General features: G+C 38.1%; 1 protein-coding gene across 1 annotated transcript in view; it reads right to left on the bottom strand.

Annotated features, from left to right (window-relative positions):
- Window positions 1–24393, bottom strand: part of DNAH8 (dynein axonemal heavy chain 8) — a 219412-nt gene that overhangs the window by 62779 nt on the left and 132240 nt on the right. Inside the window, 13 exon segments of the mRNA XM_032462995.1 lie at window positions 970–1125; window positions 5022–5177; window positions 6681–6852; window positions 7649–7776; window positions 8943–9080; window positions 12054–12269; window positions 12785–12952; window positions 14676–14852; window positions 15979–16082; window positions 17739–17857; window positions 19681–19907; window positions 21003–21167; window positions 22417–22570. Coding sequence (XP_032318886.1) covers window positions 970–1125; window positions 5022–5177; window positions 6681–6852; window positions 7649–7776; window positions 8943–9080; window positions 12054–12269; window positions 12785–12952; window positions 14676–14852; window positions 15979–16082; window positions 17739–17857; window positions 19681–19907; window positions 21003–21167; window positions 22417–22570 — 2080 coding nt within the window.

Raw genomic sequence — 24393 nt, 5'->3', positions numbered from 1 at the left:
CAACCCGGTTTGCCATCTAAAACTCAGGTGGAAATTATAACATTTTTAAATGATATAGATTTTTAATTAATTTTAATTCTGTATGTGATTGACAACCACGTAACTAAGGCACTAATTCTCAGGCACCATGGCCCTCACATGGAAAATAAGAATCCGGGGTCTTTTAAAAGATCTTTAGGAGCGAAGATACTACAACCATGCTTGGCATATTAAATATGGTATGCAAAAGAATTCACATTATGAAGAAAATTTTTCTAAATAAATATATCTTTGTTTAATGAGCAATTTGGCATTCTTTACTTATTCACTGATATTCTTGAAATTTCGTTGTCCAAGGCAAAAAAATCTCAATCAGAAGTGCTGTCACTCATCAAGAAATAAAACCAAAGAAGCTAAAAGAATGAAAGCAATTAAAAAAGAAACACTTATATTGAAAACAATTCATGTTATCACTAATGATTGGGAACGATACTCCACTGCTCCCAGCAAAGTCCATGAGTTTGGATTGAAAGCTAATAAAGAGAGAAATAAAATCGATGTCCGTAGACTGTACTAAAATGCCATTTCTCCAGTGAGGAAATGCAGGTTTTATTGTATAGATGTATATATAGCTTGAAAACCAACTTTCTCAGACCTGCTAAAATATACATAATTTATGTGTAACACTAATATATTATTATTGTAACCAACCATGCCTTTCCTTAATATGTTATTTAGTTTCAGCTAAATGGCTATGGTTACCAAGGTATTGTTCTCCCTCTGTATTTCTTATACACAATTTTTTTAAAAAAGGAAGCACTGAATATGAGTTTGGAAATAATTTTTTCCAGCATGTCAAATACTATCACCTGAAAGAAACTGTCTTGGCTGCTGTGCTCAGAAAGATAAGTAGATGTCACCATTGTTCTTTTCTTTTTTTCCTTCCCTTCCCTTTTTTTTTTTTTCTTCCTTTCTTTTTTCGAAGCTCACCTTGAAAGTGGTGCCTGATTTAATGAAATTCTTTTCTAACACATTATCTAGGGCTGGATCCAGCTCTTCGCGAATGTCCTCAATGAGAAGGGGTCGGCCCAAGGAAAGACTGTCCTCCAAGTGTGTGCGGAAGTATTTATGGTTCAGAGATGTCACCTAAAAATAAAGAGTTCATTGCTATATAAATGTTACAAAGAATGTAACATTCCTAAGTGGAAACCAGGAGATACATTGGACAAGTGACTAAGAACTGTAAGGGCTGTACAGGAAGCCTTACTTATAAAAATGGAAGTAATGAACAAAAATTAATTTTCAAAACTTGATGGGTCATGACTTTGTAGAGCCTTGAGCGTGTAACGTGGGTCCCTCCGATCAAACGAGGAGAATCAAGTGATATTCCTTAAGTGGATGTCAGAGCTCTGCTCCTTCACATGGAAGAGAAGCAATCAAGGATTAATTAATCCTTTTAAACTTCCATAACTACAATCACTCAGAGAAAGGAAAGTAACTTAACTTATTTGTGATATTCATTTATCTTCTCAGGACACCTATGAGATGAATAAGTGATTTTAAAAATAAGTGTAGGAGTTTCAGAAGTGATACACTGAGTCAAACCAAGGGTACACCCATGTATTCTGTCTCTAACAGTGGCATAACATAAGAATGCGAAACTTTGCACAAAATCAACCTAAAAGACTATACATTCACTTTTGTATTCTCACATTTTCAAAAAAATTTAGAATTCTGAATGCCTGCTGGGCGTCTCCCATTTTTAGATCAATGTTTGTGATTAGTTAAAATAGACACATTGGGCCAGCTGATCTTTGCATCAGCCAATTGGTTTTGAAACTCTTACTTCTCCAGTGACCCCTCCCCTGCCCAAGTCTGAGGATTCCCAAAGGTCCAGTCCTCCACTCTACCTGCTTATCCTCTAGTCTCTGAATTCAAATGCTGCCTTTGTGCTACTGTGAGTGCTGATCTTCAAAGGCAAGGAAGACCTACTGGGACAGCGGGCGATCAGGAGAGTGAAATTGAAAAATACTATCTCTCGCTTGCAATGAAAAAAGATGTGGAATTGAAAAATTAAATAAGTCTGTCTTTGTCCTGTTTTGGTTTAAAAGGAAATAACTGAAACAAAAAATCCTGCACACGAAGGAATTTTTCCCCCAGGGTGGGTCGCTTTATTTACATAAATGGTGTGCTGTGAAAGACCTTACTATGAGTTGATAAGGTAAATGAATCTAAACAAAGAGCTCTAACTAGCTTATTTAAACAAGATGAAACAAGGACCCAAGAGACTAAATGTAATTGTCCTGCTCTATTCCCCAAGAAGCAAACTCTGCTTTTATCATGCCCTTCCCAAGTGTGATGGTTAATTTTATGTGTCAACTTGACTGGGCTAAGGGGTGTCCAGATAGCTGGCAAACATTATTTCAAGGTGTGTCTGTGAAGGTGTTTCTAGAAGAGATTAGCACGTGAATCTGTAGACTGAGTAAAGAAGATGGCCCTCACCCAAGTGAGTGGGCATCATCCAATCCATCGAGGGCCTGAACAGAACAAAAAAGGTGGAGGAAGGGCAAATTTGCTTTCTGCTTAGGCTGAGACATGCATCTTCTCCTGCCCTTGGACATCAGCTCCTAACTCCTGCGACTTCAGACTTGGACTGGGACTTCCACCATTGGCTCCCATGGTTCTCAGGCCTTCAGGGTTTGGACTGGAACTACACCACTGCCTTTCCTGGGTCTCCAGCTTGTAGATGGCAGCTCCTGGGACTTCTCAGCCTCCATAATCCCATGAGCCAGTCCCTCACAACAAATCTCTATGCATCATCTACGTCCTTATCTACATCTAGATATCCTTTCTGTTCTGTTTCTCTGAGAACACTGACAAGTACATCAAGTAAAGAGGTACTAACTTTTAAATTGTCAGTGTATTAAAGATTACCTTTAACCATCTTCGGTATCTTCTGTAAACTTGAAATAATACCTTGAGGAGTCAGAACTTCAGGTTTACTTCACTTGACTTTTCTCGTGTGGAGATGCTACGTGGTAGCCACCACAAGAGCCCGTATCACCTGCACAGGTACGCTGGAGCTGGATGCACTTTACAAGGTGGTCAGTGAACTCTTTATAGGGGAGTTTAGTGAATACAAATACATTCTCCTTCCAGAAGTCACGGCTGTAGGTCCTAGAGATGGCCTTGGCAAAGCTGCCAAGGTGGAATGCAGCCCTGGACATAAAAATCATGTTTTGCTTTTCATTTATGAAGTGTTTCGCTTTTCATTTGGTCTTCCTTCCCAGGCAAAGAAATAATACTTTTGTTTCATTCTGTTTTCATTTATGTGTGTTTGTGCATGTGCTTATCTGCCTATTCAGAAAAACAGTTTTCTGAGGAAAAAGGCTACAATTCAGTTTGCTTGCATCCCAGCAGTTGATGTATTTTAAAACAAGGACGTGTCTCTGGCTCATTTCTGTTACTTCCTCAGGAAGGTTCTTGGGACTGGGTTGCATCAGGAAGGATGCTGACCGAAGGCTGTCAATGAGTTTAACGTGAAAATGGAGAGACAAAGCTGTGATCAGGAAAAATAAGAACAAGCATAATTGGCCAGGGAAGGCCAGAGGAATGAGGAATGAGGACAAGTTACAGCTGAGCCAGATCCGGGAAGCTAAGTCCAGGAGCAGGAGTGCTCCATACTCACCACTCACGCACTTGTGTGTGTGCAGGTCCTCGGAAGCCGCACTCCCACTAACTCCATTTCCCTTAACTCTTCCCCTCCACTTACACTCTCTGATCCTTTCCAGGATTTCTCTGGGATGTCTAAGTTAACACAGACCGGAGTAGTAACGAGGTAGGAGTATCCTGGGGTGCTCCTGAGTGCTAGGCAGTGTCCACCTGCCTGCAAAGCCCTGATCTCAGAAGGAAATCTTTCAACATTTCACTATTAAGTATGGTGTTGGCTTTTTGTAAATACTCTTTATCTAATTAAGGAAGATCTCTCCTAATCTTAGTTTGCCGGACATTTTATCATGAACATGAAAAAACCAAGTGCTTTTTTTGCATTTATCAAGGTGACCACCTGATTTTTCTGGGTTTGTTTTTTCCCCCCTATAATGATGACACACTTTGATTAAGTCAATTCAATAAATATCAGAATGACTACCCTATTTAAAGAAACGTGCAGAAAATACAAAGATGTTGTAAAACCACAAACCTGGCTAACAAGACCTTTATGGTACAGTCAAGATAAAAGACAAACATGCAAAGAACAATAATTTAACACAGACTCTTAAGTCCACAATGGAAGTACAAGTTGTGTAAGAGTCAGGACAGGCTATATTAAGCTGGGGACTCAGATAAGCCTTGATGAAAGTCACACTGGATGTGGACTTTGGAGAATGTTTAAGATTTTTATTGCAGATGTAAGTAAAGTGAGCACTAGGGTGGAGAGGACACTCTGGTTAGTAGACATAGTACAAGCAAAATATGGATCCAGAAGACATAGAACTGGGAACAGTGTCTAGGAAACAATGAACGGTCCAGTCCATATTGGTAGCTGAACTGAAATATCAATGTAACAAGATCCCTAAAGGGGCCAGGGATTTTGGAACCCTGTCCTCGTCCATCTCCACCTTAAGATGAACACCTGGGTAGACTCCAAGTCCAACACTGGACTCTAGTATGCTACGCAGTAGTACTACCAAGTGCCAAGCTAGGCTGGCACAGACAGCCTTAAACCGAGGAATCAAGTCCTATTTTTGTTGTTTTACTATAAGCCCAAACCCAAGGCCCAGAATAAAAGCCACATCCAACAATGGCAAATGCAACAGAACCAGGGAAAAGGACAGAGAGAAGGAGAGTGAGATCAAGAGAGAGCACAAAAGAGAGAAAATAATTAGAGCCTTGGCCTCAAATCAGTGTTTCAAAACTCAAGGGTATAAATTAGCAAACAACTATCATAGAGATGACAACTTTATGACTGACAGATTCAATTGAAACTTTGGGAAAACTTCATAATTTCAAGATTACTTTCCCATGCACCAAATGGCACATACCTGCAAGTCATTTTCTTTTTCCTTTGATTTAATCCAAGTTTTGCCTTGAGTTTGTGGATCTATGAGGAGTGGGTATCTGGTGGCCTTTGTCACAATGATGCCATTCTGAATTGAGAGGTCATCTCCTGGTAATCCCTGCAGCCCCCACTCACCAATCTGACAGGAAATGGATGTGGCCATTCAGAGGAAAACAAGAAGGCTTTCGTTAGTAATTAACAGTGCCATGATATAAAAGAATCTAAAATTTGGACATTTTTTTTCCACTGAGGATAGGTAACAAATACCTAGGAAAAGAAACTAAACTTGTAAATGTGAGCCAAGTAATATTAAATTAAAAGAAACAAATTTATCATCTAATAAATCCTTTCTCTAGAAACCCAAGGCTAGGTTAAACCTTTTACATTGTGTTTTCATACTTATGAGGAAATACTGTAAACTGACTGTATGTTAAACCTGATTTGAAGATTTTAAAGCATGGTTGCTGAACATTAGGAGAACACAGGGACTTGAAATATGGTGAGGCTGGATGGGTGGTGGGATCCAGATGGACTAGAGGTAGCAGAGATAATGAATACACTGAGAAGACAGAGAAGGTAAGCCCTAAGGGTTAAGCCTCTGAAACTTCCCCTTCCTGCTCTTTGGTTCTGCTTACATGGGGGAAGGGGGACCGCACAGCTGGAGGCAGAGAAATCAGGGGAGAGGAGATATTATACTGGCAGGAACTCATCGATGACATGTTTCTTAATATTTCCTTTCAAAATCAAGAGGGAACTGCCAGCCTGGCTCCAAGTGGTCAATAAAACCCAAGATCCAATGAACCAACCAGCCTCCACCTTCATTAAATTATCCCAGTTCCCTGACAGGCCATAATCAATAAAGAATATCCTGGTCCACTTTGCCTCGCCTGTTCCCAGTGCATCTCCAGTACGTCAGCTAGTCCCTGTAAGGACCAGGTGAACATTGTTTAAATGGAAAAGATTATTTTTTAACTTTAAATAGAGATAACTTGAAATTAGTAGCATGGCTTCCCTAAAGAAACTGCAACTAGGGACCATATTTACATATCAAAAAGCAGCTCATGAATACAAATTGCCTGGAAAGCACCTAATACCGCAGGAGCTCTGTTAAGATATACCGAAAATTGACAGTGGCATCAAATTCCCAGCAAGGAAGGTTAGTGTAGCAGCCAGCGTGAGCTATTAACTCAGTGATGACAGAATGTGCTATTGTGTTATGCTGTTGAACATTATAAAAAAATGGTTAATGACCGGAAGAAAGTTAACAATACCAGTACTTTCGGCCGAGCTAAAGCCTACATTTTCCTAGAATGTTTGTAAGAGAGAGTGACTTAATAGGACTGGTGTAAACAGTGGTGGCTTTTAAGAAGAGTTCAGTATTAACAAGCCTGTAACTCATAAATGATCTTTTAATTTATAGTGATGCAACCGGTATTAATTTGAAAGCAAGATTTCCTAAAATGCAAAGCAACTTTTATATCACAAAGGAAAAAAAATTCTTGTAATGCTTTAGCTTTTTCAAAACAATCCTTTCAATTAAATGAAAAAATAAAAAATCAGGTGTCAAATTACCTTGATTTCCTAGTAGGTCAGAAACAAAATGAGGCTGAAATTCAAACAATATAAGGAGAGTAACACTTACCGTTGGAGGATCCACCAACATTGAAATAAGATTCAGGTTTTCAGTGAAAGGAATCTTCCGTGCTTTCAACTCTACCTCCCACTGATCTTTAAGCAAATAGTTCCTAAATATCTGATTAAAAGGACCAAGGTAGGAAAGGAATCCAGTGCACAGCAGAATATCACCTACAAGTCTGTTAAGAAAAAACACAAAGTGACTTTTAAGCTCTCCCAGCAGGAGTTTGAAAGGCCACGGGGCAGTTTTCTTACTACGTGAAATCTTTCTTTGTTCCCTGCTCCACCCTTGGCAGCAGACATGGAAGGATCATGGAAAAAGGAACCCAGAAGCGCAAAAGGGGACAGGAGTGGCCTCATTCTGGGTAAGTCAGGGAGCAAGAGAGAAGGTTCCTTCCTGAAGCCTACAGGTCCTGAGGCTTGGCTTCCAGAAGAGGAAAGCATCCTTTTCCCATCCCATCCCATGCCCTGGTCCTGTTCAGATTCACTATTGATTAAATTACTTTTTCTTCTTCTTTGCCTTCCTTCTTTTTTTTTCTTCTTTTTTTTTTTTTTTTGCCATTCTCCTACTCCCCTCTTATTCCCTCTCTTCAAGTTTTCTGAAGACACACCAGAAGACCTCAGCACAAGATACCCTTCCATTTAAAACTGTTGATCCACACTTTCAAAATCCCTGAGGTGAAGAGTATAGACCTGGAGCCAGTATCTAGATGGTTCTGGCAAATCCAAATAATGTCAGAAGTACTCTCGCACCAAAACCCCACATTTCTGAACCTAAACTGAGATTTAAAATGTTTCACAAAGTTTTCTTCCCTCTCAGTTCTACTGAGTGTATGTGGTTCTGAGATGGAGATAAGGAAGTGGAGAAAAGCACTGCAGGGAAAAGGACTTTATGTTCTCTCTTGTCACAAAGTGATGGCCTTTGGGGTGATGACTAAGAAGGATGGCAATTATAACAAAGACCAAAATGTATACCTATTAATCTGAACTTTGAACTGTTTGCTTTGCTGAGTCCATCGGACCTTTTCCCCACTCAGCCCATCGATGAGGGTGGAAGCTGCCTGCATCTTTTTCCGGCACATATCAGCATCATTAAGCAGATCCTACATTCATAAAGGGAGAATGTCTCAGAGAGCTCTTTAAATTGCTTAATCAAACATCCATTATGTTCACATGCAAAAATACATGGAGGAATTTCTTAATTTGCAAAATTAGTATAATCTGAAAATACAATGAGAATTTTACATATTAAATCATGTATTTCATTCATAATAGTTATTTTACCTTGAAAAATTTCAAGGAGAGCCATTTTGTAAGAGAGACTCCAAATCACATAATTTACATAGTGTTTCTGTTAAAGATTTTCAAAACATAATCAAATCAGTAAAATACACCATTTTAAGTCTTGGATTTAGTAATAACTATGAGTTCTTTGCAGTTTACTAAGGATTTTTCCCCAGAAATATCCTACATGACTATAGTCTGATACAGCCAGCTTATATCAGCTCACAAGAGTCAACTGTTAAATTTTGAGACAAGTTGTGAGCTGGTGTTAAACACAACCATTACTAAAAAATAAATTATATAAACTTATAATTAAACAAATTATATTGAAAGGAAGGGTAATAATAAAAACTCATCAATTCGTAATTATTTACTACATTTTTCCATAATCTATACTCTTGAGTATGTTTAAGTTCATCGTATCTGCATGGTGGAAATAGCATATACAGTGTGCTGTATCTTTTTCCAAATCTGCATTGTGTTGTCACATTGATAGCTTAAAATTGATGGTGGCGGGGGTACCTAGACCACAGAGATCAGCCAACACTGTAAACCAAGGCTTTCTTCTCCCCCAAGCCCTTGCCCCCTACAAGCCGATTGTTAAACGTTTACCCGACCACCAGTGCTTACAACCTACACCATGAGGTTGTGTGAGGCTGTCCATTTGACAGATAACGCTGGTCGATTGCCTGCAATGGCACAATTCATCAGTGCCTGAGCTGGATCTCAAACCCAGTTTTCTGACTCCAAAGTCAGTACTCTTTGCGTATGACATCACAGCTTCCTCTTATAGAAAACAATCACTAAAAACAGAAAAAAGATTTTGGGGTGTTGAAGACCTAAAATAAGTAGACACTGCCAGTGAGTAAGGGCATTTGGATAAATATTTTTTCTTCATAAACATCTGCCTGATTTCTAAATACAACACATGCTTGTGCAACATTTCAGTACGTTGCACTGGTGATTGTTGCGCACTTAATCTCACCATTTTCTCATTCATTGCTGCGTCAAATTTTGCTTGCACTTTATCCAGCTCTCCTTGTTTCTCATCAAGCAGTGCCTGAGCCTTCCCCAGTTCAGCATTAGCAACTGATAAACGGCCCTCTTGCTTGGCCAGGTTAGCCTTCAAAGGAAGAAGATGTGGTTAGTGTAGAGCTGTATTAGTGCTACGAAACATTCATTTCAGTTGGTAACTAATAACATAAATTACTACATAATTTTTGCCCTCTTTGGAAGTCATCTGTTTTGGTGTCTTCAGCTGCGGAAGCAGAGAAATTTCATTAAAGTTGATTTTCTTCCTTGTACCTGTTAATGTTCATATGAAAAATGCCAAAATATATGAGGACGAGTGAAAAAATTACTCATGATTTTACCCAGAGATAGTCTGTAAGTATTGTGTCAAGAAGTTGATAACTAGCATTTTGATTTTTTTCACTTAAAATAGTACAATCATTTCCCCCACATCCTTAAATACTTTTTTCATGAATATTAGTTATATGGCTGCACAATATCCCATAATTTGGATGTATCATAATTTATTTAACCTTTGCCCTACTTTTAAACATTTCTCCCCTACCCCAAATTTTAAAGTATTATAAAGAATGCTATATAATAAATCCTATTGGGTATGTAAACATTTTGGTTTCCTTGGTAAAGATTTTTGAAGTGAAATTACTGTAACAAGAGTTTTTCATCTTTTTCTAAGTCCTACGGCATGGTAATTATCTGTTTCTTATAAATTTAAAGTAATTAATCAGTAAAGAAATAGAGCCCTAGAGCCTTCTAGGGTAGAAGTTCCTTGGTAACTTTCTCACTTTCTTTCTCGATATTTGGTTTTTTGAAATTAGCTCTTTTTCTCAGTAAGTTTTTATTTCATTTAGATGTTCTAATGTATTTACATATAACTATGTAATATCTGCTGTTTATTTATTTAAATCTACACATCTGTGATTATATGCATTTACCTTTTGATATTCATTTGTTTTTGTGTATTTTCTTCTTGATTAGATTTTCCAAGAACACATCTCTTACATACATATATTTTTGCAGAGCACCAATTCTTTAATTCTACTACTTTTCTCTGTTATTTTATTAGCTTTATTCTACTTTCCTCAAATTGCGTGTGTGTGTGTGTGTGTGTGTAAGCTTACAGGTGAGTATTTATACATACTGGAGTGTTTAGTTTCTTTGATTCACTTAAGGGCTAGGAAAGTAGCATTTCTGGCCACATCACAGAAGCTTTGGTAACTAGCTTTTTACCATCATTTTCTAAATAGAAGTGACTGGCTTTTTTTTTTTTTTAATATAAACATTCTAATTTTGTTGCTTATAATCAGAGAATGAGGCCTCAGCAATTTTTGCTTTGGGGAACTGAATCAAAGCCTTCTTTTAGAATTGAGTATGATCAATTTTTGTCCATGTGTCTTGGACACTAGACATAATCTCATAGTCTTTGTTCATACTGAAGAAAGTTCAATGTAGTTATTCAACCTTAAAAATAATATAGTGTGTGTAGCACAGGGAACTATATTCAGTATCTTGTAGTAACTTGGGTGACAAAGAATATGAAAACAAATATATGTCTGTTCATGTAGGACTGAAGCATTATGCTGTACACCAGAAACTGACACACTGTAAACTGACTATACTTCAATAAAAATACATATATTTAAAAAAATAATAATAATATAGTATAAAATCTATAATTAATTTATGCCTATTCAGGACTGGCTACATAAAATTGCAAAGAGGAAATGCAGGGACCCTTGTTTAAAAAGTATTAAGGACTTCGAGAGGGGACAGCAGAGCATTAAGCCAAGCATAGTCCCTTCGACAGCTGGCTCTTTACCTACCAGACCTGTCGCAGGTTAATGGTGTATGCCACAATCTCAAATCACAGTATTATCTTTGTTAATTTCCACTTAAAATATTAATGGACTTTACCTTATGTAATGTGATGCTATTTTATTTATTGCATAAGGCATTATTACAATGAAGTCTCACTGTGGATCATGATTCTTATCAATAAAAATAACTGCTCTTATAAGTACTTTTTTTCTTGAATTCTACATTTATAGTAACATCTCTCTCTTGGTATCTTTTTGTTTGGGTGTACTTGCTATATTTGCTCACCATTTCTCTTTGCTAAAACTTTTAAATTTATTTTCTGTTTTACTCAAAGTTACCTATAGGCAAAGTTTAAAGAGGCAGCTATTTCTATGAGGCTTATTGTGAAAAACAGTATGCTTCTGCTTGCCTGTGTACCATTTTCCATTCCACAGAGCAACCTCTTTCAACTTTTTTAGCTTTAAGGTGCTGAGAGGATGGAATGGGGGTAGTATGTGTCTGGGTGGTATACTTTATGAATCCTTTGCATGACTGAGAATGTATTTTTGTTCCCTCAGAGATAAAAGACAATCTAGCCCAGTATAGATGGTGTGGGTGTGGGTGTGTGTTTATCCCTCAATACTTAAATTGCATCCTTAAGAATGTCTTTTTGTTCCCTCATATGTTAAGAGCAGCTTGGCCAGTTGAATTCTTAGACCCCAGTAATTTCCTACTCAGCACTCTGCATGTGTTTTTCCACTAATTTCTAGTATTTTGGGCTGTGGGAAGTCTGTGACATCCTGATTTCTCTTCTTTTGTAAACAACCTTTTAAATTTTGTTTCTTAGAGAACCTCTATAAGGTTCTCTTTGTGTCTTTGAAGTTGAAGACATTTCTCGGTGTTGGTCCTAATTTTTATAAATTTTGTTCAGAATACGGTAATCAAACTTAGTCTCCAAATGTAATCTCAAATCTCTAAAGATATGGCCAGTTTCCTTTCATAATAGTTTGATTATTATTCCCAATAAGTTCACTTCCTGTTTCAGTTAACAAGTTGGTTTTGGTTTCTTGTCTGCAATGACAAGAAACATGTAACAGATGTAAAAAGAATGAGAAACTGAGAGAACATACAGAAAAAAAAGAAAAATTTAGTAATGGAGAAACTTAACTTTATTAGTCCAAATTATGCTTTGTCTTTTAACAGCAGTAATACTGATGATGACTGATTTTATTAAACATTGATTTACTGGGAAAAGGAAGGAAACTTTTACCTTCAGAGGCAACACTTCTCTGTTGATACCATAAAATGTTGCCATTGCAAGTGTCCAAGACAGCAGACCTGCCACATTCCCACAGACTTTTTTGGCACTTTCAAAATTGTAATCATCCATATTAAAATACGGCTGTAGTAACTCAACAGTCTCTTCATTTATAGTGTCCTTGGGGAACTGCTGGAGGCTCCACAGGAACCCTGTTGCACTCATCAACTGAAAAACAGTATTACAACCTTTAAGCTCCGGGAGAAAATATGCACTTTCTTCTTGGGTTAGCATGTACTTCTAAATTGAATTTTTTTCAAAGAAGTAACAATTGATTTGCTGTACACATACAAATCAAGACTGTGGCAGTAGTCAACCTAAAGCTATAAATTGCAAGCTGTCTTCCTGTTTCCATGGTGAAAAGTAAAGAAGAAAAGCAAGGTAAGTTTCCTGTCTAGTGAGTGCATCGAAATGCCACCAACCACACAAGCTCCTATGATGTTGGGCTGACATCAAGACTGTGCCAATACAGCTACTGATTTCAAGACAGATTTTATAAAAAGAGGGCATCTGGCTTTAAATTTTTTTCCCTACTTACATTTTGGGAGATGCAGTTTAAGATAAACTCTTCAATGCACAATGATCAATTATTGCCTGCCAGCTGGTCTGGTCTATATTAAGCATCCTGAGATGCAGACACCTGGTACACCCCATAGGACTTAACAGAAATTGATTTTACTTACTTTTAATGACTCTCCCCATGATGGCTTGCAGCAGGGTTTTTCTGGATCCATAGTGACAGGGTCAATTTTCTTTTGAAATAGTAACAGAACACAGTCCATGATTCTCATAATAAGATGAGGGGGCTTTGCAAGTTTCCTGACTGTGGCAATATCATTTGGCTTGATAGTCTGTATTTGGGGTTAGGGATCAAAAATTTTTTTGTTGAGTACTATTCCTAGTTGTATGGAAAGCTAATACTTTTAAATAATTAAAGTAGAAAACTTTAAAACATATTTTCTCCCAAATCCTTGATATTATCTCCTCAAGGCTTTGCATTCCAAGTTTTCTGCATAATGGCTCTTTCATTGTCACTTTGGGATTTCTGTCTCTTTGTTTTCATTTTTTACCCCTTGTAGCCCTCAAATGCCCACCACCCCATTCCTCTGTTAGTAATAACCACCATTTATGTGTAACATTTAGATAGCTTCCATCTTCAAAGCATAGAGTCTTTATTACATACGGATAATAAAAGAGGAGCAAGGCCCTGAATATTAGAAACCTCACCTTCAGTTTTCATTTTGAGGGCTGCCCTGTCTGTGGAAGGGAGAGGCATTTGAAGGAGACAAGAGAAGTTATTATAACATATAACTCATTAAAGTATTTTTGAAAGTATCAGTGAGCTGGGTTTGAAACAAGACATTACCTGACATTCAAGTCAAGAAGGACTGGGACATCATGTGATCAATGAAAACACCTAAGACTTGTTTGGTTCAGGGCTCACTGTCTCGTATGTTATCACAGGAGCCATAAAGGGTGTGAGGGTAGAGAATGTGTCCTGGTCATTGTCACAATTTTATTAAATGATGATAATAAATCTATTCATCTGTTTAGCAAATACAGGCATTCTCCCAGATAAAACAAAAACAAACAGTAATAGCTCTGTCCTCAGAATCTTCTAAGGAAGAGAGGGAAGACACAGTTACCCTAAACTAGGATTATCTGCCATGACAGGAGTATAGGAAATCAAGAGGTCCAGAAGAATCAAAACCTTTCTGGAAGGCGTGAGATCTGAGCCTGGTCTTGGGGAATGACTTTTATTAGCCAGTGAAGGTGAGGAAAAGCACTCCTGGCAGAGGAAGAGACTCATTTAAAGGGGACAGACCATGATTATTGCCAAGCCTGTAGGTGTTCCTGCATGGCTGGGTCATGTTCTGTGTAGGGACAAGACAAGAGATAGAGTTCAAGGGGTAGACAGGAGCTAGACTATCATAGCAATAGCACCAGTATTTACTGAGCACTTCCTATGCACACAGCCAACTGTTCATTACTTCTAATGCTTACATTTGTCCTTCAAGGATCAACGAAGAACTGAATCCTGATAGAGACCCAAGGAAGTTAAGTAAATTTTCCTCCAGATTATCGTCTAAGAAGTGGTCATGAGAGTAAATGCAGATCTGCTGGTCTCTGAAGCTGCCCCTTCCTGCCTCACAGCTGCAGATGCCTTGCTTGAGACTGTAACCCAAAGAGCAATGGGAACCACAAGGGGATTTTAAAAGGGTGCATGACACAATCTAGTTAAGATGCTGGAAGAACTGAGAAGGCTCTCTATATAATCTGAATCCCTTAGGCTGCAGTTTAAGCCAATAACCACAGCATTATTCCTCAGCTAATGGAAGACTGATTTATGAAATAAAAATGTTATGGGAAGTGAAGCCTTAAAAAAAATAGAACTTTGAAAATACATAATCAGCAGAAATATTTGTTTCAAATGTTTCAAAACTCGGGGATTATAAATCACTGTAAGAATTCAATTCAGTTTTCTGATGACAGAAATCACACGGATAACTTCATGCAGTGAAGCGCGGTGCCTGCTAGAACTTTTGTTGGGAGGGACAGCAACGCACTGCTCACGTTTAGGGCGGCTTCTGCTTCTTCCAGTGCAGGTCTAGCCGCCTCCAGCTTGGTCTCAGCTTTTACTTTTTCACTATCAATTTCATCCACTATTTTTTGGGCTTTGTCTTTGACTTCCTGCACTTCATTTTTTACTTTGGCTGAAGCCTGAGCACTTATTGTGACTTCTGCTAATACCTGTTAAATTGAGGAAACACACGAGGGTAAATAGAAACCTTTCAAGGAAAATGTACAGATTCACGTAGTTAGATAATGTTTATTCAATATAATATAAAAGAAGACTAAGAGCAAATGTATTTCCCATCTAAGCTGTCTATATTTTAAATGTACTAAAGTATCTCCTTCAAGCAGTTTTGCAGTCTTCTATTTCCTAAGCTTTCTCTCAGGCACGGAATGTATAAAAATAAATTTTAAGCTTTCATAAAAATGATATTTCTACTTTATGTAATTTCTAGAAAATTAAATCAATTCAAGTAAACTGCAATAGAATAAGGTGAGAAACCATACTAAGTCTCGTGTAATAATAATATAATAGCTAATGTTTGTTGAGTGCCCACGACACGTCAGGTTTATGCTAAGTGCCTCACCTATGCTAACTCTCGTTTCAGTAACTGGCTAACGGTCAAGACTTAAGTGTCTATTCTTAACTGACTCTCAGTGAGTGGAAGCTAAAAGCAGGTTGAGACTGCTGGGTCATCGATAAAGAAGCAGCACACAGATAACCCTGTCACCTTAGGAGGAGTATCTTATTATTTTTTTTTCCAACTCAACCAACTCTTCCTTTTATCCTTTTTCTTCCCCAACACAAACTTCAGATAGGACTTGGTTGAGCTATCCTAGAAAGCTAGAGCATGCACAGACCTTAAAGAGAAGACCAAATATAACTTATAATCAAGCAGAACTTTCCTAAACAGATGACAGAAAACAAAAGAAACAGATAGATCCAGAGAAGAAAAAAATAATCTTAGACCAAGCAGAGGACATAATAGTTTAGGTATGTTTTGGTATAAGTTAAATAAAACAATCTCTTGGTCTTTGTAAACATTATCTTACCAGAAATAGTCTGTAGGTTTACATTCTGTTTACTTTTTAAATAACATTTTTAAAGAATGCTTTTTTTTTCGGTGGGGTTAGGTAATTAGGTTTATTTATTTTCAGAGGAGGTACTGGAGATTGAACCCAGGACCTTGTGTATGCTAAGCATGCGCTTTACCACTTGAGCTATACCCTCCCCTCAAGAACGCTTTTTTTTTAATATGAAAAAGTACTCCTCACACTAGTAACAAAATAAATGCAGACTCACTTCATCTGCTTTTATGGAAGCCACTGCCAATTCCTTCTCCTTTACTGCAAGATCCTGAGAGAGTTTTGCAACAGATTCACTTGCCTCCATCAGCTTATCAAGACCTTTACAAACACACACACACACACTTTAGCTAAGCATATGACGATCCTCTCAACAAATATTTACTTAATATTTACTACTGACAAGGTATCATAATATGTGCTATAACACAAACAAAATAGTAATTATGGACAAAAGCTTTAAAAAACACACAGTTTAGGAGCAACAATACTAACTATATTTCTGAGAGTTTCAGCAAGGGATGAAGAAAATTGCTCTGGTTGGAGAATACCATCTAGCTACATTTAAGGGAAAGTCACATTGCTACACTGAGTAAGATTAATTTAGTCAGGAAACTTATTGGACAAACTTATGCTCTCCTTGGCTTTGCAAATGGTTTGCAACTACCATTTTTTTGCCTTTGAATCATACTGTGGCTGAGATGGCAAACAAGACAGATGATATGTTAACGCTTTTTTGTGTGTATGATTCCCTTTGCTATAAAAATGAAAATAAATGCTAAAACTTATGCAGTTGGCTACAGGACTTACAGGGCTCTGAAGCTAAATAACTGGCTAACTGAATTTCTCACATTCCAACTGGGTTCTACACAGAGGCAGGTGTATTGGTAAATATTTAGCATCTGGATCTGGGGTAGGGGCACTCATCTGTATGATTTCCAATTTCCATGGTGTAAATACTCCCACCATGTCTGATTCCAAGCTTCTGAGAGATTCTCAGTAACACACCACTACATATTTCTACCTACAAGTAGAATAGAGATAAATAATCTCCAGAACATTAATAATGGCAAAATAAAGTAAAAAACAACTCAGAAGTAATGCGTTTTGGGTATTCATTGCCTTCAATTTTAACATCATTTATTTAACTGTAAGTTTATATTTGTTAATTTTTAATAAAGGCTGTTTTTTAGCAACCAGATCATAAAATTCCTGAAAGCTGAACCATCATTTCTCATGAGCCAGCACAAGCAGCTTCAGGGCACCACTGACCCTAGAGCATCGTATGGAAAAGCTGCAAGCAGATGAGCCATGGAGCTGTGAGAAAGACAGCAGAAGAATGTTCCCTTCACAGCGTTCCCATCACCACTGTAACTTCCCAGACCTTTGTGCTTTGTGACCACGTTTTGTGCAGAAGTGAAAAGACAGGGCTAAGGTGGTTTTGGATTGCTTGGACCAAATGCTTTCCGGACATAAAATTCGTTCCCAGTTACACTTTTCCTACTTAGACTACATACACTGGACAGAGAAAAATCATTGTTCCCGTAAAATCTTTTTGTTTTTATTTGTTTGTTTCTGTTTCTGTCTTGCCTTTCCCTTTGTTAGAAATCAGAGTCATTAAACATGGCAAAGTTTACACAGATTGAGGGAAACTGTAATGAAACCAGAAACTGAAATTGTGGTCAGTTTCCAAGAGCTGGCTTCTCCCCGTCTGCTCGGTGCCCTGAACAGGGTGGACCCAAAGTTGAAAGAGCTGGAAGAAATGGTTCTGGAGAAAAAAGGAGGCCACCTCTGTTTAGATTTCTTCTGCCCAGACTTTGTTGACAAGTCCAAAGACCCACAAGGGCATCCCTCAAAATCATCTATTACTCACAACAAAATCAGTATTTCATTTTCAAACGCATCAATATCCACCACAGAAAATACTGGGATCCCTATCAGACAAGCCCTGGAAAGATGAGATTCATTTCCACTTACCAATATTCATACGTTCAGCTTGTTCATTAATATATTTCACCTTCTCGGTATAAATGTTTTTATAACCATTTATAAAGGAGAGATAAGACTTGGGAGTCACATGTGCCCTTCGGCGGTATCTGAAAGCAGAAGACAGAAATGAGCTTCACGGCTATCATTCTGGTGTACTCCCCTAACGTGTCAACACAGACGCTTTTCCCACACTGAAGCCAGTGGGATCCCAGAGAGCCAGCGAGTCACAAGCAAGAGGGCAGGAATTGTGAATGGTTTCCCTAGAGGTGAGGCGGAAAGAAGACTAAACCTCTAGCGGATGTTTTGACTTGACCCTTATCCCTATTCTGGGCTTCTGTTTCCTAGTCTGGAAAACTGAGAAAAGAATCACTGTCCTCCACCTCCCAGAATTTTGTGAAGATCAAGAAATAAAACGGCATATGTAAACACACTTGGTAAACTTTAAGGTTCTGTGCAAACACTACAGTAAGTGGCTGCAACGAGTTTGTGCCGAGATTTGTTCTCATTCACCTGGTGTTTGCAACACACCCCTTCACCGCTAAGAACCCAGCTGAGTAGGCTTACAAAGGTGAAAAACCAGTCTCCCTCCTGATTCACTGGACCATCCTTAAAATCAAGGCACACTTGATTCAAACATTCAACTCTCTATGGGCTTTAGTACAACAATTACAGTTAACAATAGACATAAATAAAAGGAGTAATTTTATACAGGAGAAACTCAAATCAAAGAAGAGATTTCCACACACTATAAAATTATTTCTACCTTTCAAATTTTCATTTCTGGAGTTCTGAAGATTTTTAACATTAAAAAATATTTTAGGGACTTTGGCATATACGTGACTATTGTTAAAGCATTATATGAATACTGCATTCAGAGTACACTACAACTTAAGAAGATTCGAACATTTTTGGAAAATAACACCAAAACTTTAAAAAATAAAGACGTAGGTTTTTGTAGCTGTACAAAGGTAAACATTCCTCTCCACAGTTGACGGTAGTAGGGGTAGTATTCAAGGTAAGTAGAAGGAAAATCTTCCCAGTACAGAGAATTAATACACCCGGATTTACTGAGAGAATCTAGGAGATTATTTAAAATTATTTAAGAGGATGGTCCAGGCATAGTTTTAAGTAAGAAAATAATCTAGGCTAAACAAACTTTCGTGAGGTAGGGACCCAGCAGAAAAATCAATGAAAGTGTTACTCAAGACTCCCTGTGCAGAAAAACAGACACAGTCTTTCTGGGAGGCCCTGCACTCTCTGAAGCCCACCCATGAACCCTAAGGGGTTCACTGCCCACTGATCTAGAGACCCACATTGGCCCACCTTTATTCACATCAACTGTACACAGTGACTGTCATGCTGTGGGAAACTGTCAACACCAGCTTTCACATCATGAACACCACTGCTGCTTTTAGGGACTGGACTCTTCTACAGCCAATTAAAATTTAGTTTCATAATTATTTAGTGTGAAAACATGGGTAAGACTACGTGATGCAAGTATAAAACCTAAACGTTCTCTTGGCATAAGGCAATAATGAAACTTTAGAACAGTATACTTCTTTAATCAAAATAAACAATGCATTTGAATAAGAAACTAATCTTAAGCAGTTTATAATGAATTAAGTCATTTCCAAAAAAAATAATAATAAATTAAGCAAATGAAATAAAGCAATTCATTAAGCATCTGTTACTTTGAGGCCTGGAGGGAAAGAGGTAGTTAAGTATGGATGCTAGTTAATTTTTAAATCTTCCTTATTTATCATTGTTTCAATGCATAATCTCTAGAAAATCAAAGCAAGAAAAAATTTAAGGGCAGCCAGGCTTCCGCCCTGAATCACCATGACCAGCCTTTCACTAGATGCTACATTTAAGTCCTCTTTGGAGTGAACTTCATGTTTCTGTAGCTATCACGCTAGGTAATGTCACTTACCTTTGGAAATAACTTTCACAGCTCTCTGAAACCATGTCGTGAAAGAGGCCCATTGTTTCTACAACTTGTCTTTTAGTGTCACTAGAGCAGACAATACTATAGCCTGAAAGGAAATAGGAGGCCACAGCCACCAGAGCCTCCTTTGGCCAGCGGCTGAACCAGTCCATGGTGCACCCTGATATCAAGCCAGGAAATTTCAAAGATCGGGCACGGAACTTCTCACCAACCTATCAACAGCAAAGTCAAAAAGTATTAGAAACACAGAGGGACCAGAAAACGGCCAGAGAGAGGTTTATATATTCTGAGCCAATAAATAGCATGACATCACAACTAAAAAAAAAAAAAAAAACCTTCCCAGGCTGCATTAACATGTAAATTAAGTGTCCAAATAAAAGGAGCTAACATTTCCACACTCCTCCTGTCCTAAGACTACATCTGTTCGATTCTAGGAGCTACCTTTTAAGAGGAAAATGACAAACTAGATCTCTTCTAGAGAGAGATGACCAGGACAGTGAAAGGCGTGGATACTAGGACACGTGAGAACAGCAGAAGGAACAGCAGGTGTTTGGTCTAAAAAGGACTTAGGGAGTTTGCAAAAACTTTCTCCAAATATCTGAAGAACTGTGTGGGGGACAGGGATCAGGCTCATTTTACAGGACAATACCAGAATCACAGAGGAAAAGAGACACAAAATTCCAGTGATTGTGAAGAAGACCTTTCTGGACAGTAGACTACCTAAAAATTAAGCAGGCGGTCTTGTAATTTAGTGAGACCTCCCCCAGAGCAGAGCTGCCCAAAAGAATTTTCCATGATGATGGAAATGTTCTATCTGTGTGCTTTCCAGGATGGTAGCCACTAGTCACATACAGCCATTAGCACTAGTGGGACTAAGAAATTGGATTTTTATTTTTACCTAATTTTAATCAAAACTGAAGTCCCCACACATGGCTAATGGTTACTAAACTGGACAAGCACAGTGAGCTAGAGATACTCAGATCTTTACCAGGGACATTTGAGACAACAATATATTGGAGGCAGAGCTGGACAAGACTCCATCACCAAATCCCTTACAAATCAATCTATGTTTCTAGGTAATGAAAGTTGTAGACTTTGCAACAATTGCTGGCAAGATGAATATTTTAAATTATCACACTTTGGTATGAGATTTTGGTCAGTGGAGATTAGTGGCAGTAAAGAGTTAATTTTCATTCAATGTAACAAATGCGAGTTTCTGAGCAAAATATCTCATCAGAGAAGGCGAACTAAGTACATTCAAAGGAATAACCCCTCCTACATAGATGTAAATAGAAATAACAGCTCACTGGAGAAAAGCAGAGAACAACGTGCAAGTTCTTCCTGGATCTGGAGATGAAGTACTCGTACAGGTTATCAAAGGTGGGAGGGTGGCGAGGTAGCTCTCTTTTCATCACCGATATGAGCCCTTGGGTGATTTCATCCATCTCATCCCGGGCAAACAAACTGGAGATCTTTGAGAAATGGACAAGAAAGTGTTTGGTATTTTAAGAGTTCTCCACAGCCAATTCACTGCCAAAGTCTGGTCCTTCTTTACCCTCTACATGTCATCTTTTTTCTTTCTTTCTTTTTCTGCATCTAGTTTGCCAGAGATTACCAAGAATGCAATTTTTTATTAAGCAGCTTAATCAGGAGCAAATTGTGTCTCCTTTTGCACAACTTGCTATGACCAAAAAGCCATCTCCTCTACCATTCCAGTCATCTCCTCAAAAGTCCAGGGATGCTCTCTGTTCTGACCCACAGACAGTCTCAAGTCTGACTCCAAAGGAGCTGACTGGATCATAAACAGTAAGCACCACTGGGAAGGGAGGAGTTACCGCGGCAGGCCTGATCTTGAGAAGGGTGTGCTTGCAGGGCTGCTCCTTGGCCTGGCATGTGGGAACTTGGCTTTTGGCATGTCTCCTCCACCACTAATTGATAACTGTGTTCCATTGTACCTAGACTACTTACACAAACATGGGGATATTTGGTGAACCTCTGCTTTCCTTCTGAGAGTCTGGGATTTTGGCAGTTGCGGCTACGCAGACAGCGCTACATGACCTGCCTCCAACAAAACCATTGAGTTCAGAGTCTCAAATAGGCTTCCCTGGACAGAAACAGTGCATGTGTTTCCACACTTCACTACTGGAGGGGAAGCACGTTCTGCACGGACCCTTTGGTGAGAACATGGGAAGCATGCATATGGATTTCCCCCATCTCCCCTGGCTGTATCTTTTCCTTTACTGATCCAGATGTGAATCTTTACTGCGTTGCTGCAATATATCTCAGCCATGATTCCAGCCAGCTGTATGCTGAGTCCCATGTGTCGTTGTAATGAAGTACCAAGCATGTGTGTGGTCACAGAAGTGCTGATATAAGTGGCGTCAGATTATTAGATAAATAAATGATTATTACATAATATTATTAGATAAATAAATGATAGGTAACTTTGCCTCTCCTGAAATAAACTGTAGGATCAAATTGAAGATTAAAGATACAAGTAAGGAACCATATTTAAAATGGAAGAAAGATAAAGTATCTGGTGGTGGACAGCATTAATTTCACAGAAACTTCAAAAAAAAAAATCTACTAAATCTCGTCAGTCAATCATTTCTAAAGAGAAAAATGTGTAACTAAATGGCCTCACATCTGAAGCGTTGTTGTCTTTTCTACTCGGATACACATCTTAAAAGTATAAGCTCTTTCTCCACTTTTGAGACCTACCTCCCCTGAAGACAGCAGGTTGTTGAGATATTCTAGAAACGCTTCATCTTTTATTTCATTGTCAGTAAAAATAAAGGTGATGCCTTTGCCATCAGCACCAGCAACTTTGTACAAACCTTTTAAATCCTCTGTTAGATTATTCACATTATAGGACCTAAAAAGAGAAGTGGTAGGAAATTTTAAATTAAAAATATATATAATCAAAATTTATCTCAAAACACAATCTGTGATAATTAGAGCATAATCTGCACCTGCTCCAATAGATACTAAGTAACAATGCCTGCTAGGAAACACAGAGCTAAATAGCTATATGTTAGCACACAAAATAAATGCATTTAGCTTGAGAAGTGAGAAACGGGGAATTTACCAGAAGTGACTTGAAGCATAACTGGGAACAGGAAAGTGAACTTTTAGTCCCTACAATCTGATGGTCCTCAGCACCAGATTTTTTTTTTTTTTTGCCCAAGTGAATATATGTATAGTATTTAAAACTAGTCTGAAATATGGATGAGCTTGGATGAGTAAGAAAGTAGAAATTAAATTATAAATAAAATCAGTGGTAAATTATAGATAGTGGTAATTTGCACATCTCACTAAGTGGCTAGAATCAGAGAAAGCTGTCAGGAAAAGCTGCATTATGCAATGTGACATAAATAATAGAAATGTTATAATTATGTGGTTACAGATTATGGAAAGAGAAGATCTTGATCTTCATTTTCTGTTTATTCTGTTTCCTACTAAATGTATGTGCTATCAGAAGCAATGTGATGTGTAAAAATAAAGCAGACTTTTTCTGAAGTATTGTATATAAATCCCCATGAGTAGATCCATGAAATGGACTATAAAGAGACCCTTATTTGAGGGAGGTTTTAAAGTAGCAATTAATAGGGAGTTTAGTGTGAGACATCGGGTCTAATGGAAAGACTACGGGCATTGAAACCAGAAAGACCTGGGGGTAAACAAAAAAAATTTTTTTTAACAGAATATAAAGAGAGCACTAAAATAAAGGGAACAAATTGAAAACCTAGGTTTCATTAGAATTAAGATCTGCTGAGAGTGGAAAGGCAAGCCAATGATTGTGAAAAGGTATTTACAATGCACACTCTGACAAAGAAATTACATCCAAAATGCAAAAAGAAATCCTAAAAACCAACAAGAGAAAGAATCACCCTCCAACAGAGGAAAAAAAAAAAAAACAGGCAATGGACTTAAACAGGTATTTCACAAAAGAGGCTGTAAAAATGGCCAATAAGAGATGAAAATATGTGCGACACTACTGACCATCTGGGAACTGCAAATTGAAACTCCAGTGCTCTCACGGACTGCTGGGGGAAGTGTGCTCTGGTAGAACCACTTTGGAAAACTACTCTGCAGCTCTGCCAAAGCTGAATATTTGCCCAGTCACACCCAGAGATTCTATCTCTAGGAGTATACTCCAACATGTACAAGAATATTCATAATAGCTATATTGGCAAAAAGAAAACCCCACAAACGTTTGTTAATAGTAGTACAACGGATAAACAAATCCTGGCCATATGTGATAAAGTGGAAGACCCTACAGCAATAAAGATGAGCAACCCACTGCGACACCTAGCGTCGTGGGTCAATCTCACAAACACAGTGCAAGCAACAGAAACTGGACACAAAACAGTAAATCTACTATGATTTGACTGACAAAGTTCAAAAATAGGCAAAAATCACTCAATGGGCTTAGAAGTAAGAATAGGGTTCCCCAGGGGAGGGCAGTCACTGGGACAGGACCTGCGGGGTACTTCTGGGTGCTAGTGATGTTTCACTTCCTCGTCTGTGAGCTAGCTACCTAGGTGTCCTTACTTTGTGACTCCCATGATTTGTGTCCATTCTTTATGTATGATGCACTTAAAAATTTACTTAAAAAGAAATATACCAAATTGTTGTAATTTTTAAAAGTAAACATTTTACTCCAGTGAAATTAACCATAGAAAGAAAAACATATTG

The sequence above is a fragment of the Camelus ferus genome, chromosome 20 (genome assembly GCF_009834535.1).
Source record: "Camelus ferus isolate YT-003-E chromosome 20, BCGSAC_Cfer_1.0, whole genome shotgun sequence".
Lineage (NCBI taxonomy): Eukaryota > Metazoa > Chordata > Mammalia > Artiodactyla > Camelidae > Camelus > Camelus ferus.
This window is presented reverse-complemented; position numbering and strand designations above follow the sequence as displayed.